The 16,545-nt window shown below is 44.7% G+C and overlaps 1 protein-coding gene across 1 annotated transcript in view; it reads left to right on the plus strand.

Moving 5' to 3' along the window:
* LOC137427627 (transcription factor Sox-6) overlaps positions 1 to 16,545 on the plus strand; it is a 115,779-nt gene that overhangs the window by 76,039 nt on the left and 23,195 nt on the right. The window contains exons 5-8 of the mRNA XM_078777963.1: positions 6,545 to 6,613; positions 6,770 to 6,863; positions 9,604 to 9,668; positions 11,431 to 11,583. Coding sequence (XP_078634089.1) covers positions 6,545 to 6,613; positions 6,770 to 6,863; positions 9,604 to 9,668; positions 11,431 to 11,583 — 381 coding nt within the window. The remainder of the gene's footprint in view (positions 1 to 6,544; positions 6,614 to 6,769; positions 6,864 to 9,603; positions 9,669 to 11,430; positions 11,584 to 16,545) is intronic.

Raw genomic sequence — 16,545 nt, forward strand, 5'->3', positions numbered from 1 at the left:
ATGGCCCCAAGAAAGCAACTTTCAACAGAACAGCATGTGAAGATCCAAACTCTGCGAGAAGGGCACATTATGAAGAAAATAGCAGAAAATCTGTAGATATCCTGCAATGGTGTGAGGTACTCTTTGCAATGCCTGAAAGAAACTGGCTTGGCACAAGACAAGAGAAGGCCAGGAAGACCCAGAAGAACCTCCACAAGGCAAGACAAACACTTGAGGTTGCTCAGCTCGCATGATAGAAGAAAATCAATCCAGCAGCGGACAAATGAAATGCGAGAAGGCCTGAACATTAACATCTTGTCCAGCACTGTGCACAGGTTGATTGCAGCCGGTCTCCATGGCAGAGTTTAAGCAAAGAAACCACTGCTGAGACCACAGAGCAAGGTGAAAAGACTGAAATTTGCAAGGCAATACCAATATTTGTTGACTGAATGATGGAATTGTGTACTCTGGTCTGATGAATCAAAGTTTGAACTTTTTGGATCGAAGCGATGCCAGTTCGTATGCCGAAGACATGGAAAATGGTATGGCACGCAATGTTTGCAGCCTACTGTTAAACGCGGGGGAAGGCTCTGTGACTGTCTTGGGTTGTATCTCAGCTTTTGGTGAACAAAAGCCTCTTTTGTTATTAAAGAAAATTGTATTTCATTGATTGTATTGATTATTTATTTAAATTGAAATTATTATTATTAAAATATACAATTAATTAATTAATTTAGTTAAAAAATCATATCATAATTTTAATAATTAATATCATAATTATAAAATGTCTTGATAAAATAAAATATAAAAAGATTATAATTAATTAAAATATTAAAACAAAATAAAAAATTGATAAAATAATAATAAATATAAAAATTTAAATATGAAAATATTTAAAATATTATTTATTTAAATTTTATTTCATTGAAAAAATTGTATTATACTCATTGATTGTAAGAAAAGTACAAGCAGATACTGCAGCACCATGCAGTTGCTAGTATAAATCAGAAAAGGATTCATTTTCCAACAGGATCTTAAACACAATTCCAATGTCATGAAATTGATGGAGAACAAGGTTACAGCTGGTGTGCCCCAAGTGTTAGAATGGCTACCCCTGAGTCCGGACATGTCACATCGAGGTCATATGGGATCACCTTGAAACAAAAAACAGGAGGAACCCAACTAGCCTTACAGAACTGTGGAATGCACGGTAGGATATTTGGCAAAATATTCCTGGAAGAGGCTTCAGTCATATACATCAGCATGGGTTAAAGAGTGATGACACTCAAGGCAATGGACGGACACACCAAGTATCGACTGTTACTATAAAATGACACTGTTCTTGGTATTTACTTAAGCAGGTCGTTTCATGTACATTTCTAAACGCTGTTAATTTACAATAATAAACACATAATTAATTTACCCTAAACCATGAATATCATTGGATTAACCTAAAGTGTGCACAGTACTTTATGTATTGGTACGGGTGCTGGCATCAGCGACCCTAGGTCCTATATAGTCCCGGGCCAACTTGTGAGGGGTGGAAAGTCAGGGACCCGGGGTCCTGTCCAGCCTGCCGGGCTGAAAGCCGCAAGGTAGCCGAGCAGTAATGCAAGATTGCTTAATTTTGCAGGGAAAGAGAGAGGGGCAAGGACACCCTATTGTAGATGGTTACATTCCCCTTTTATGCTATCAGACCAGAATCCTACTGTATGTGCAGGAGGTCTTTAAGATTTCAAATTATTGGAATCTCCCGTGATGAAGCCGAGACTATGGGCCTATCACGTCACCATCTCAGACTGGTCGGTGGTCTCTCTATCTTCTACCGCCTCCTTTCTGTTCTTGCATCCCCTGCTCTCTTTGTGCCTTGTCCCCCCGCCATCACCCTGCCCCCCACCCCCTAGATTTCTGCAGGACAGCCACGGTCCACCATCAACTCTCTTCTGGTGAAACTACCTAAATCCAGGATCACTGCTCACCTCCACTCATTTGTTCCTTTTTTTTTTTCTGCCTGTGGAACCATCTTCCACATCCTCTTCAATGTTATTCTTCCCTCCGGCTGTTCACCACCATCTCAGGTCATCGCCCATCCAAAACCATGATCTTTTCTACCACTCCCACCCATAATCCCACCTCTTTCCAAATTTCCAGTTTTTCCTTCCTGAGTGTTTTGTTCTGTAGCCATCTTGTGCGCCCCGACTGCCCGACTGCTCATTCTTCCGCACACCCTTTCTTCTTCCATTCAAGTCTCCCTCTATTTTGTCCTTCAACCCTGCTGTATCCTGATCCATTGTTTTGTTCTGGTTGGTTCTCGCTCTTCCACGAGCTTTTTGACCTTGTGTACAATAACAACAACAAAAAGTGGCTCAACAACATTTCACGCGCCAACCTCCGACAGCAAGAAGGAAATTTGTGTGTAGCAACCATTTCACCAGCGGTAACTATTTCCTCATGCTAGACTCGGTCTTCAAATTACTTGGAAAATGCCATCGTGTACCTGCCACTGCGGTTTAACTGTCACGGTTGTTAGTCTCCTGTAATATTGACACATTTTTGCTTAAAAAACGCAGGTTTTGAGGTATGTGCAAAAGTGGAATAATTGGGAGCAAAGGGTTAACACCCAGAGTGGAGTGAAGGGGAAACAGGAGGAAAGAATGTATGAATGCACCATGGCATGAGGGGAATAGTTGCAGGGGAAATGGAGACTGTTTTTGCTGGAAGAGTTTCACCAATTTAAGTGGGCAATGTTCAAAACTGCAACTTTTCAGCTAGTAACTAGAATTCCGACAGACAAAAGGGGAAATGTGTTTTCAGTCAAGGAGTAAAGGTAGGCCTCTGTCTATTAATTGTTTTTGTCCAGTTCTGTAGTGAACTCGGCATGGTGAAACTTTGCACTTTTCTAAGTCGAATTGATTTATTTATTTTACTTTCAATTTTGTGCATTTTTATTGTATTTTAAACCTGATTTTTTTATTAAATAAAAAGCCAACGTAAGTGGTTTATTATTCTGCTTTCCTTTAGAAATCGAGGACTGCAAGGTACGAAGGTGTAGTGCGAGGACGATTGGATATTAAGCGAGAGAATGAACAAATAATTTTTAAAAATGAGAGAGAGGATGGGAGAAAACACCAACCTGTAAGAAAGAGAGTTTGATTTGGTATGGTTAATGTGGGTAGGAAAGATTGTGGGTTATCCACCGTCAAGACATCAAGACCAACCTCATCTCCATCTCATCTGCTCCATCATTTGAACACCTGGCTTTTAAACTCTCTGGTCGCACGCAGTCAGTCATGGCTGTCGTCTACCGCCCTCCCAAACCACACCCATCATCCCTGTCTGTCTTCTCCTACTTTCTGACCCAGCTATGTTCCCTCTCCCCCTCAATCCTCCTCCTTGGTGATTTCAATATCCACATGGACTCCACTGACTCCACAATAACCACTGACTTCACTGATTTACTCACCTGCTTTAACCTCACTCAACATGTCGACTTTCCTACCCATATCCGTGGTCACATTTTGGACCTTGTCTGCTCCACTGGATTAAATTTGCACCATCTCTCTGGCTCCGACCTCACCCTCTTTGACCACTTAGCCATCACTCTGACCATCAACATCCCCGCCCCAACACCAAGGCATTATCGCACTATCAACTTCCGTAAGCTAAACGCTCTTTCACCTACCTCATTCTCATCCACCCTCTCTGAAAAAATGTCCACTTCTCCCTTCATTGACCTCCACACCCCTTCCGACCTCACTGACTACTACAACCACACTCTCTCCTCCTGCCTTGACCAGCTTGCGCCTGTAAAAACCAAAACAGTTTCTTTCACCCATTCTGCTCCCTGGTTTACCCCTGAACTCCGCCTGATGAAAACTCGTGCTCGCCAACTTGAAAGACTCCACAATAAAACGGGTCTCACAGTTCACTCCCAGGCCTACAAGGACCACCTACAACACTACAAAGATGCCCTCTCCCTCGCCCGCTCTGCCTACTACTCTCAAATTATCCACTCTGGCTCCGGAAACCCAAAAGCACTCTTCTCGACAATAAACAAACTCCTCCGCCCCCTGAACACCACCACCCAGTCATTCACAGTAGACAACTGCATCTCCTTCCTCTCTTTCTTCCAACGCAAAATTGACAACATCTACAACAGCTTGACCACCGCCGCACCCGCTCCCCCTCCAATCACCTGCCCCCCCTTGTCCTGCCATCCCCTGTCTCGGTTCTCCCCAATCTCCCCTACTGACCTCTCTGAACTCCTCATAGGAATGAAAACTGCCACCTGCACTCTTGACCCCATCCCCTCCAGCTTTGTCAAGGCCTTCCTCCCTGCTCTCTCTCCACTTATCATTGCAACAATAAACTCCTCCCTGTCTACAGGCATCGTCCCACCTTCCCTCAAAATTGCTGCTGTTACCCCCATTCTAAAAAAACCTGGTCTAAACCCTGACACACTAAACAACTTCAGACCCATCTCCAACCTACCCTTTCTGTCAAAAGTTTTGGAACGCGCTGTAGCCACTCAACTCAAACATCATCTCTCTGCCAATAACCTGTATGAAACATTCCAATCCGGATTCCGCTCCAACCACAGTACTGAAACTGCTCTCCTCAAAATCACCAACGACCTTCTCCTCTCCTCTGACGCTGGCAACCTCAACATTCTCGTCCTCCTCGACCTCAGCGCTGCCTTTGACACCATCGATCACACCATCCTCCTCACCCGACTTGAATCCACCTTTAACGTTACCGGCACTGCCCTCTCTTGGATTAAATCATACCTCTCTGACAGACGCCAGTTCATCTCCATCAATAACTGCAAATCCCCCACTGCTCCCCTCCCCCAAGGTGTCCCCCAAGGTTCAGTTCTTGGCCCACTCCTCTTCATCCTTTACCTGTCCCCCCTCGGTCACTTAATCCGCCGTCATGGTCTCCAATTCCACTGCTTCGCCGATGACATCCAGCTTTTCATCTCCACCAAGTCCGTCTCCACCGACACCCACTCTATCCTGACAAACTGCATCACTGAAATAAAATCCTGGCTTCAAATCAACTTCCTCAAGCTTAACTGTGATAAATCTGAAATAATCATCATTGGCCCAAAAACGCTCACAAAATCCACCCATAACTTTGCCCTCAACATCGACGGTATCCCAGTATCCACCTCCCCTCACATTCGGAATCTTGGCGTCATCTTTGACCAAACCCTTTCCTTCGACAAATACACTAAACAGATAACAAAGTCAGCCTTCTTTCACCTGAAAAACATTGCCCGTCTCCGCTCATCCCTCTCCTCCACGGCTGCAGAAACCCTGATCCACGCCTTCATCACCTCCCGTCTGGACTACTGCAATAGCCTCCTCTATGGTTCACCCTCAAAAATCACCAATAAACTCCAATACATTCAGAACTCCGCTGCCCGTCTACTCACCCATTCCCGGACCCGTGACCACATCACCCCCGTCCTTTACAAGCTTCACTGGCTCCCCATCCCCCAGAGAATCCAGTACAAAATCCTCCTCTTGACATACAAAGCCCTCCATAACCTGGCCCCATCCTACCTGGCTGACCTCCTCTCCAGACACACTCCCACCCGCAACCTCCGCTCTGCTGGTACCAACCTCCTGACCCCCTCCATCCGGACCAAATTCAGATCCTGGGGGGACAGGGCCTTCTCCATCGCTGCTCCCACCCTCTGGAACTCACTACCTCACACCATCAGAGACTCCTCCTCACTCACCACATTCAAAACATCACTAAAGACCCACCTGTTCAACACTGCATTCAACATTCAACCCACAGCATTTAACCCCTGACTATCTCTTCTCCTTCTCCCTCCTTTTGCTTTAAATATTTCCCTATTGATTCTTGTCTTTTTGCAATTGTTGTTTTCATGTATTGTTATGCATTATGTTTTCCACTCTGTCAAAGCGCCTTTGGGCTTCTGGAAAAGCGCTATACAAAATAAATGAATTATTATTATTATTATCCGTATAGTGATGAGGATTGTCAGTGTGCCGCCTGCTTTTGAGGCCCTGGAGGAAACAGTCGGATGGAACAGACTCAAACGAGAGAAATGGGGAATAAAAGATTTGAGATGTGCAGTCTGCCTGAATTTTGGAAGTTTTTAACCAGGAGTTGGTTACTAGATGAATGCGTGCATCCTGGGGTTCATGGGGAGGGTCTGAGGCCTGGGAGAATGAGCGCATCGTTTTGATGGGTCCGTCCCGATTGTAGCCCCGGACAGTTCAGTTTCACTCGCAGTCATCGACAATACATTACTCATCCCATATAAATTACTGGGAATTTCACTGAAGTTTAATTTACTCCTTAATGCTCCTATCGATCGGAAGGACACATTGAAGGAGGCAGAGGATTGTGTAAGGTGAGGGAAGGAGGACGATATTAGAGGAATGTAGGGCTGAGTCACTGAATTGAACACACGCTAATCGCAAAATCTTCATTCACTATCGAATTCCTTATGAGCTAATCAGCGGATTGATACCATGGTTACCAAGCACTGGTCATTGTAACTCGGAGATTACTGGTTCTGTTGCAGATAAGCAGACAGCAGCAGCAGCTTTTGCAGCAGCAGCAAAAGATCAGTTACCTGCAACAGCAAATCCAGGTAAGAACAGCTGCACTGCTTTACCTCCTTTCAGATCCCCCTGTTGTAAATATGGCTGAGGCTGATGTATCCCACTCGATTATGTTACGAATGATTTGATGCGGAGCTTGAAATGGACATCCCATTGTTTTTTATTTATATTGTTATTTCCTCCAGCAGGTACAGGGGCAAGTGGCTCCTCTCCTTATCCCGATTTTCCCTTCGGAGCAGAGGGCTGTGCTTCTACCGCCTAACCTTGGCTATAAACCCGGTGAGAATTTCGACATGACCATGAGGTCAAGGCAGGGCAGGAGCTTGTGCCATCGGACCTCACCCCTTGTAAAGGGAAGAGGAGGAGAACAACAACATGAGCATCAGGCTCACTGTTTCTTTTTATTTTATTCATACTTTTTTCAACATCAAATTGGGTCTTTTTATTTTTTGCCAATGCACTTTGATTCTTAACATTCTCAACTTGTGTGAAATAAAAGGAATTTCGAAAACTGGAAAGTGTGAAATCCGATTATGAATTTAATTTTCAACTTCAAATTTTTATATTAAAAAAACAACAACCCATAACCCATAACACATGCAACTTGGTCAGAAAATGCAACTTTAGGGATTTTCTCAGTACCTTTGATGAGCGTTGCCACATGTTGTCATTGTTGGTCCTTAATTGGTTGTTGGTGGTGGTGTTGTTGTTGTTGGTGTTGTATAGCCCCGGACAGTTCTCTTGAACATGTCCACGGTATGGAGACAGCCGATTGATCTCACAGGAGTGACCTAGAGAACCCCCACATCTAGGATGGTGTACTCCCTGCCGTTACGAAGTCGGGGCCAAGACGGAGCTAGAGCTAGAGCGAGAGACAAGAAGGTCTCAACATGGGGACCAATCGGTGCTCTGACCATGACCGCACTGCTCTGGCGAATCGGGGCAGCAGGGAAGAATGGGGAACATTTGGTACAACCACCATGAAGAGGCATCCCCAATAGCTGGCCCTATTTGTTTGAAATGTGTGTGACATCACTTGTAGGACTTTAAAGGAATATGAGTTTCTTTACAAGGAACTTAAACGCATGAGCAGGACATTAGGCCTATTAAGCCTGCACAATGGTTGCCTTCCCATCTACTTTCTCAACTACAGTCTTGAAGAGGTTCAGTCACTGAAACTCTTGGGTCTCACTCTCGACCATTGTCTCTCTTGGGTAACCACGTTTCAAAGTTGGCCTCAAAAGCTGTGCAAAGTCCTTCATTGACACACCTGAGCTCCGATCCACCTTCAAAGCTTTCATCCAAAGCTTGATGGAGTACTGCTCTCCCCTCTGGATTGGCTCTCCTGCCTCACATCTTGCTCACCTTGTTGCCATGGAAACCAAGGCTTTCAAGATCATTGGAATCTCGTGCAGTGAAGCTGAGTCTATGGGCCTGTCACTTCACCATGGCCGACAGGTTGGTGGACTCTGTCTTCTTTCTTCTTCCACCTCATTCCTGGTCTTGCACCCTCTGTCCTCTCTGTGCTCTGTTCTCTCCCTCTCTGCCCTTCTCCCCCCCCCCCCCCCCCCATCAAGAATCAAGTACTGTATCTGTAGGATGCACACACTCCACCAGCAACCCCTCCTGGTGAAACTGCCTAAATCCAGAACTACTGCTAACCTCCACTCATTTATTCCTCTATTTTCCTGCTTGTGAAACCGACTTCCACACACTCCTGGGTCTCATTCTTCCCTCCTGGTCTTCAAGACAGCTGTTTACCACCATCTTGGGTCGTCCCGATGTTTTCTACACCTGTTAAGCCACCCCACCCCTCCCAAAATTTTGCTTATGTATCAATCTTGTCCACGCCTTGCGTTCTCCTCCTAACCCTCATTGTTACCTGCATCCCTTGTTTGGCCGTCTCCATCTCTCTGCTATGGGCGTTCCCCCTTTCTCCTGTCGTTTCCTTTGCTATGTTGTGTCCTGATCTGTTCTGTGCTCCAGCCCTTCCACAAGCCTAAACCATGTATAAAGACACGAAAAAAAACCTATGGTTGTTCGTTGGTGCTCTATCCTTCTTTAAATACTGAACGACAAGCAAAGAAGCAGCACCTACCATTTTAAAAGTCTTTGGTATGACTCGGCCGGGGTCGGGTTCGAACCACTGACATCCTGGACACAGCAGACCACTCTAACCATTATGCCACCGAGTCTGGTAAACGCCTTTGTGGACAAGCCGTGGCTGATTCTTCAGAAATGATGTGGCGATTCACTCCTGTTCCATTTTTATTTACCTTGATAGTAAAGTGAGGAGGTGAGGGGGGTCGGGGTGGCAATATCATGATCGTATTTTTTAGTTTTGGAAATTTGATTTTTGTTTCCCTTAAAAGTTTTTTGAGCTCAGAAATGTAATCGATTGATTTATTTCAATTTGGCAGCATTTCTTTATTTCCAGAAAAGTCACATCATTCAGATGTGAGGACCTACGTTGAGATCGCCCGCGTCGAGTGCGATGTAAAGATCCAATCTTGCATTGGCATCTTGATTCATTCAGTCTGTGCATTCGAAGTCGGGAGGGGTATCCACATAGCCAGTCAGGGGGTATCCACATTGCCCCCTAAGCTTACGGGCCGAGGTTTGAATCTCGACCCGGCTCTAAACTTAGAGGGATGGTAAGCCAGAGAGCTCGTGTGTCAGCACTGGTAGTCATTGGACATTAGAGATCTCATCCTGTCTTTCGCATAGAATAGGTGAGTTATCACCAGAACCTTGAACGTATTACAAATGTTCGCCCAAGTCCCCTTGAGTAAAGTATTTTTTTTCCAAAACTTCATGGAATAAAAAACAAACTTGCACATGCACAACTCCAGGGTGCCCTCATTAACTGCTGAAAGTTTCAGCTTCCTGTGTCAAATCCTCTCGGAGGAGTGAATGAGACATACATACTATATAGCTCCATTGTTTGGAGACTATTATTGTTATTTGTTTCCCTTTCAGCCGAACGTGATGATGTACCTTTTTTCTTCTTTTTTTGCAGCTGAACCTTATCCGGTGCATGTTGTCCCAACTAGCCAGTCACCCCTCACTCCTCTCCAGCTGCAGGTTTGTTTTGGTTGAGGCATGAACAAATGTCTGTAGTTATAAACTGATTTGGACCCATGTTTCTTCAGATTGCTAAAATTAATCGCTGTTTTACTTTTTATACTTTTGATCAGCTTGTTGCTCACCTGTTGTTTTTTTTAGATTTTGAAAATACCCAAGTACCTAGTCATCTTTATTGGTGTCCCCGAATCACTTTTTCTTGACATCTGTAATCCCAGTCACTTTCAGCTTCTGTAGCTGTTCAAATTGATAACCAACAAAAAGCATCGAGCCCTTTTCGTTGTTTGACTTGAACTGGTAAAACTAAAACAATTATTAAAATCAGATCGCATCACTTGTCACCTGACTTGGTTTCCATAACACTGTACTTAGAGGAGAAACATTTACATTATATAATGACCTTTTATTTTTGCCATAAAGTTAAATTTAATTTGTTAGTTGGTTTCTCTGTTTATGATGTCACGTATTTTATAAAACAATTTTTATTCTTTTTAAAAGGTTGGGGGTTGGGGTGAGAGAGATCGAGGGGGGATCAAGGGAAGGGGAGAGATTGGGGAGGGGAAGATGGGGGGGGGGGGGAGAAGATTGGGGAGTGAGATCAAAGGAGGGGGAGAGAACGAGGGGGAGAGATCGAGGGGAGGGGGTTCCCTCATTAATCTCTTAGAGTTTCAGCTTTATATATCCATATTGCATCTACTATATCCATGTTGAGTTGTCCACTGATCGAGGGAGGGTAAAGATTGAAGGAGGGGGGGGGGGGGGGAGGGGAGAAATCAAAGGGGGTATGGAGAGATCGAGGGGGGGGAGGGGGGGGGGAGAAATGGGTGTGGGAAAATTCTGGATCGCCCTTCCTCACTGGGAGGAGTCTTCTTCCTTTTTCTGTGGAAGGAAAATGCTGGATCGCCCTTCCTCACTGGCCCAGCCTCAACCAGTTTGACATGGGAAACACGTGGCATGATATCGGTGACCCTCTTTAGCCACTAATGGAGCTCTACGCCATCTCTCAGACGTGCACAATCAAACAAGATAACAGCCCTATCCACTTATCCTTAATATATTGTTGAAAAGTCCTAAAACTGCGTGAAACCAAACAGAGGTCCATATCATAATTCTTACTGACCCCCTTTCCTCCACCCGCGGACACACGCACACTTCAGTTAGGGTTAGGTATGGTTAATAGACGTGGAAAAGATTGCAGGTAGGTATTGGGAATGGCACGAGATGGCAGTGCTCCACTTATTTGAAGCCCTAGACCTCGAGGGAAGAGTGCAATTAAACCTTCATTTGCACAAACAGGAGAGGTGTAAATTAAACCTGAATTTTGGGAGCTTAGTGGGGTGGAGGGGGAGAGGGGGTTGTTACTGGCAGAGTGCATGCATCATGGGCAAGCTGTGGAGTCGGAGGAGATGTGTTGGATTTACAGCTTATCATCTTCTATATCCACGTTGAGTTGTCCATTATAGTTAATCTTACTTCTGTAAAAGTGTGTTGTCTTATGTTTTACTGGATGGGAAAAGTTATTCCTGAACCTCGCATTCAAGAAAAAAGTTAAAATTTATTTGTTTTGCACTCTTCATCTTTATCTTCTTCTTTCTTTTTTTTCTCCACACCCATATTTCCTCTGACCCACACGTTTTTGATGGTTTGATGTTGCTTTCATCTTTCTTGCTTACATTTCATTTTTTTCACTTCCTGCTCATTTTTAGTTCTTCACAGTGACCTTCGTACGATTGATGTGCTTTCGTTCACACCTCCTCCCCAGCTCTACACCAACCAGTTGGCTGCTTTCCAGAACACTCAGTGCCCTAGTGCTTCTGCACAAAGTCCCTCTCCAGCTTCCCATCAACTCCCCAATTTATCCGACACCCGGCCTTCTCATTCTCCCCGCTCTCCTCGCTCTTCTCCTCAGAACAGGGTAAGTCATCACCTTTCTGCAGGTGTAACAGCCTACATCAGTCAACTAATAGAATCGTTTTGTGTTGGACCTTTTGCACTTGTCAAATTATGAAGTTCCACAATTTTCTTGCTGTTGCCTAAATGAGCCTTCAAAATTGTAAAAAAAAAAAACACTTTCTCTTTAACCGAAACTACGAAGCATTTTAGCAAAAATGCGCTCATTTTTTTTTTCTGGATTTATTTTCTTCTGTTCTTGCTCGGATTATAATCCATGAATGTAGCTATGGTATTGTTGAAGTGTCTTTTAACTCAGCTGTGGTTAACATCTAGCTGTTACTGTACAATTAATTAATTATATGGAGCACCTCTAAAAGATTAATTTTTGAAATGTTCATCAGAGGATTTGGTTATTTTGGAATACAAGATACTTTTCAAGTCAACACATCAGTGTAGCAGTAAATTACCTGTATATAAAGAGTTTTCATTGTATACCTAAAACGCCATATCGTAATGAGCCGAAATGCACACAATAAACTGGAATCTAGCTGAAAAGATAGGTGGGAGAAAAGGGAGGTGCACCAAAGAGTAAAACGAGAGAGAGACAGAGAGACAGAGAGACAGAGAGAGAGAGACAGGCAGACAGACAGGCAGGCAGACAGACAGGCAGGCAGACGCATAGGAGGGATTTTTGGATTTGGAGGAGGGAGACATGTTCGAGAGTTCAGTCTTGACGGTACATACAGTCATGTGAAAAAGTAAGTACACCCTATGTAAAGTTTTGACTTTTTCAACATATTTCAGCATACAGCTATTTGATCTTCATTTCAACAATATTTATAGATAAAGGTGATATAATATAACAAATATCATGAAACATTTACATTTTGTAGTCCATTGTATAATTTAAATAAACATAAATGCAAATTTCGCACATCGAAAAAGTAAGTACACCCTTGGCTCCAATAGGTGGTATTGCCCCCTTTGGCAGAAACAACCTCAAGTAGGCATTTCTTATAACTGTCTACCAGTCTCTGACATCGACTGGGAGAAATTTTTGCCCACTCCTCCATGCAGAATTCTTTCAGCTGTGCGATGTTTGAGGGGTTTCTTGCATGCACACCTCGTTTCAAATCCCCCCACAACATCTCGATGGGATTTAGATACAGGCTCTGACTTGGCCATTCCAGAACCCTCCATTTCTTTCTTTTCAGCCATTCCTTGGTGGATTTACTGGTATGTTTAGGGTCATTGTCATGTTGCAAGGTCCACCTTCGGTTGAGCTTCAACTTTCCGACAGATGGCCTCACATTATCCTCAAGCACCCTCTGGTACAATGAAGAATTCATAGTGGATTCTATGATGGTGAGTTGCCCAGGCCCTGATGCAGCAAAGCTGCCCCAAACCATAATATTTCCACCACCATGCTTTACAGTTGGTATCAGGTTTTTGTGGTCAAATGCTGTCTGGTTTTCGCCAAACATGCCTTCTGGTACAGTGGCCAAATAGCTCTACCGTTGGCTCATCTGTCCAGAGCACATTGTTCCAGAAGTGCTGGTCTTTGCCTAGGTGTTCAATGGCAAACTTTAGTCTTGCCCTGATGTTCTTTCTGGACAGCAAATGTTTCCTCCTGGCACAACTCCAATGTAGATCAAATTTGTGCAGCCTCTTTCTAATGGTAGACTCCTGCACTCTGACATCAACAGTGGCAAGAGCTACCTGTAGGTCCCGTGATGACATTATGGGGTTCTTAGAGACTTCTTTCAGCATCTTGCGGTCTGCTCTCAGGCTGAACTTGCTGGGGCGGCCTGGCCTGAACAATTTGGCAGTTGTTTGGAATCTTCTCCACTTGTAGTTGATCTTCCGGACAGTCGAATGATTGATTTCAAATTGTTTGGAGATCTTTTTACATCCCTTCCCAGACTTGTAGGCATCTATAACCTTCTTTCTGAAGGCCTTAGAGAGCTCTTTTGATCGAGGCATGGTGACGCCGCACACTTAAACAACAAAGAGCAAACCAAACTAAATGTATGAGGTTTAAATAAGACAGGTTCCTCCAAGATCCTCTCTAACAATGTTCTAATCATTTGCACCTGAGCTGGTGCACCTGATTCTAATTTTAGGTATTTGAAGTGGTGATAAATGTCGGGGTGTACTTACTTTTCCCACATGCGAAACTTGCATTTATGTTTATTGAAATTATACAATGGACCACAAAATGTAAATGTTTCATGATATTTGTTATATTATATCACCTTTATCTATCAATATTGTTGAAATGAAGATCAAATAGCTATATGTTGAAATATGTTGAAAAAGTCAAAATTTTACGTGGGGTGTACTTACCTTTTTACGTGACTGTGTATATATATAGTTATCTGACTCTCCTGAGGGTAGACACACACTTGTTCCGAGCTTTGTGAAAGGAAATGAGATTGCCTTCAGTTGGATTTGCCTTCCATGAGGCGAAGGCAAGTTGTTTCAGGGCAACTGCCTCACCACAAGATTCAGTGTACCGTGGAAGGGTAAGACAACTGAAGACCAGATGGGATAAATCTGTGCATCAGAGAGAGCAATTTACTTTGGAAGAATTTCCAGGAAGAGTTTATGTCGGAGGCAGTAGAGATTGGAGACCAGTCCAGATGAATGATGGCTGCTTGAAGACCGTGCCAGTTGGCCTGAGTGAAATGCCAGACTCGTCGATGCTGAGGAGGCTCTCTGAGAATGGCCAGAGAGATGTCCACTTTAACAAGCACGTGATCAGATGAGCCGATTGGAGCAGAAGAAGAACAGCAGACATTTGTAGGGAAGTTAGTCATAACCAAGTCTGGAAGAGAAGATGCTCCGTTGACTGAGATCTGGGTTGGGACGTTGACTGATTGTGTCAGTCCCAATGAGTCACAGAAGTCCTTTGCTGAGGTGCTGCGGCTGGTGTGAGAGGTACCCACACCCAGCCAGCTGGCATGATGACAGTTGAAGTCACCACAAATGAGGAAGAGAGAGAGAGAGTTGGGATGAGTGGATAGAATTTGGTCCATGTTGTTGGATAGCGAGATGTAATTGGAGTCATCACTGTTTGCAGGACGGTACAACACACATATGAACAAAAGGTTGGAGCGTAGGGTAAGCCGTAGCCAGAGGTACACCTGGGGGTGTGTTGGAGAGAGGGCAGTGCAGGGAGAGTGAGGAAGAGAGTTTTTTTATGTACAGTGAGACTCCACCACCAGGACGAGGCTCAGGTCTATCATACTGGACGAGGGAGTAACTGGGGAGGGATACCAAGGAGTCAGAGATATCTTGAAGGAGGAAAGTTTCTGTTAAACAGATTTTTTTTTTTTTTTTTTGTATACAGAGTCGAGGCTCGTGAAAGAGCTAACATTTATCAAACAAACAAATCAAACAAACAGGCAAACAAAGTATATAAAAAGGGGAGCGGTCGACAATATGGGGCGAGAAGGGGAGGAAGCACACAAACACAACATTTGAGAGCAGGGACATCGGGAGATGTTTTTGGAGGGAGAGGGCCTGGGGGGAGGCAGGATAGGTATAAAACGCAAGGACACCAAGGACTTCCAGGAAAGAAGTCAAAAGTCACCTCAAAAAAGTGGATTTGGGGTGAAATTAGCGGGGGTAGAAAAGATCAAGGTTTTGGATTGGGGAAGATAAGAGATGGTGGTGAACAGCCGTTTTAAAGACCTGGAGGGAGGAGTGGGATTGAAGAGAGTGAGGGAGTTTGTTCCAGAGGTGGGAGAAAAGAGGAATGAAGGAGTGAAGGTGAGCAGAGAGTCTTGATTTTGGCAGTTTAACCATAAGAGGGTTGCAGGCAGATCTTGTGCGACCTGCAGGAATATTTGGGGGACAGAGCCCAGAGAGAGCTGGGGGAGCAAGGCCAGAGAGGAGTCGGTAGAAGACCGAAAGACCACCAACCTGCCTGCGGTGATTAAGTGAAAGGCCCTCGGAGATAGCGTCATCGCGGGAGATTCCAATGATTCTGAACGCTTTGGTTTCAACAGCGTGAAGACGAGCTAGGTGTGAGGCAGGAGCACCAGCCCAGAGGGGAGAGCAGTACTCCATTGAGCTGCGGATGAAAGCCTTGTATGTGGTGAGGAGCTCAGGTGTGCCAAGGAAGGACTTCGCACGACGGAGGATGCCCAGTCGGCGACTGGCTTTGGAGGCCAGCTTGGAAATGTGGTTTTTACCAGGAAAGATCATGGCAGATAGTGAGACCCAAAAGCTTGAGTGACAGAACTTCTTGGAGAGGATTATTCAGAAAGTAGATGGGAGGGTTGTCCAGTCGGTCTTTTCGGAGAGACATCGTAAGAGTGTGAGATTTGTCAGGATTGAAAGACATGTTCCACTTGTTTGCCCAGTCTGTGATTTTGTCCAGGTCTGCAGAGAGTGAGGAGGCTGCAGACTGCTGATCTGAGGGATGAGGAATGGAGCGGCAGAGAGTGGAGTCATCAGCAAAGAGATAGAGAGGATTTTCAAGAGAGTCAGAGAGATCATTGATGAAGACCAGAAAAAGCACAGGGCCCAGAACACTGCCTTGTGGAACTCCAGCCTGAACAGGAAGAGGAGATGAGAGAAACCCATTCAGGGCCACACGTTGACTACGACTAGAGAGGAAGTCCGCCAGCCATGCGTGGAGATTTCCATGGATACCAAAGGAGGAGAGCTTGGTGAGCAGAGCGGGGTGCCAGACCGTATCGAAGGCATGTGATATGTCGAGTGAGACAGCTCTATTTTCCTGTTTGGCGTTGAGGACCTCCATCCATTGTTGAGAAAGCAGAAGCAGCATGTCCAGAGTGGAGTGTCCAGGTCTGAAACCAAATTGATGATCAGAGATCAAGCCATTGGAGAAGAGGAAAGATTTCATATCCGAAGCAATGATGGATTCCATGACTTTGCTGATAATTGGGAAAGGCTGATTGGTCTGTAGTTGCTAGGATCTGTTTTTGCACCTTTTTTGTGCAAAGCGGTGATG

This window comes from Myxine glutinosa, chromosome 5, assembly GCF_964187855.1.
Source record: "Myxine glutinosa chromosome 5, kmMyxGlut1.1, whole genome shotgun sequence".
Classification (NCBI taxonomy): Eukaryota; Metazoa; Chordata; class Myxini; order Myxiniformes; family Myxinidae; genus Myxine; species Myxine glutinosa.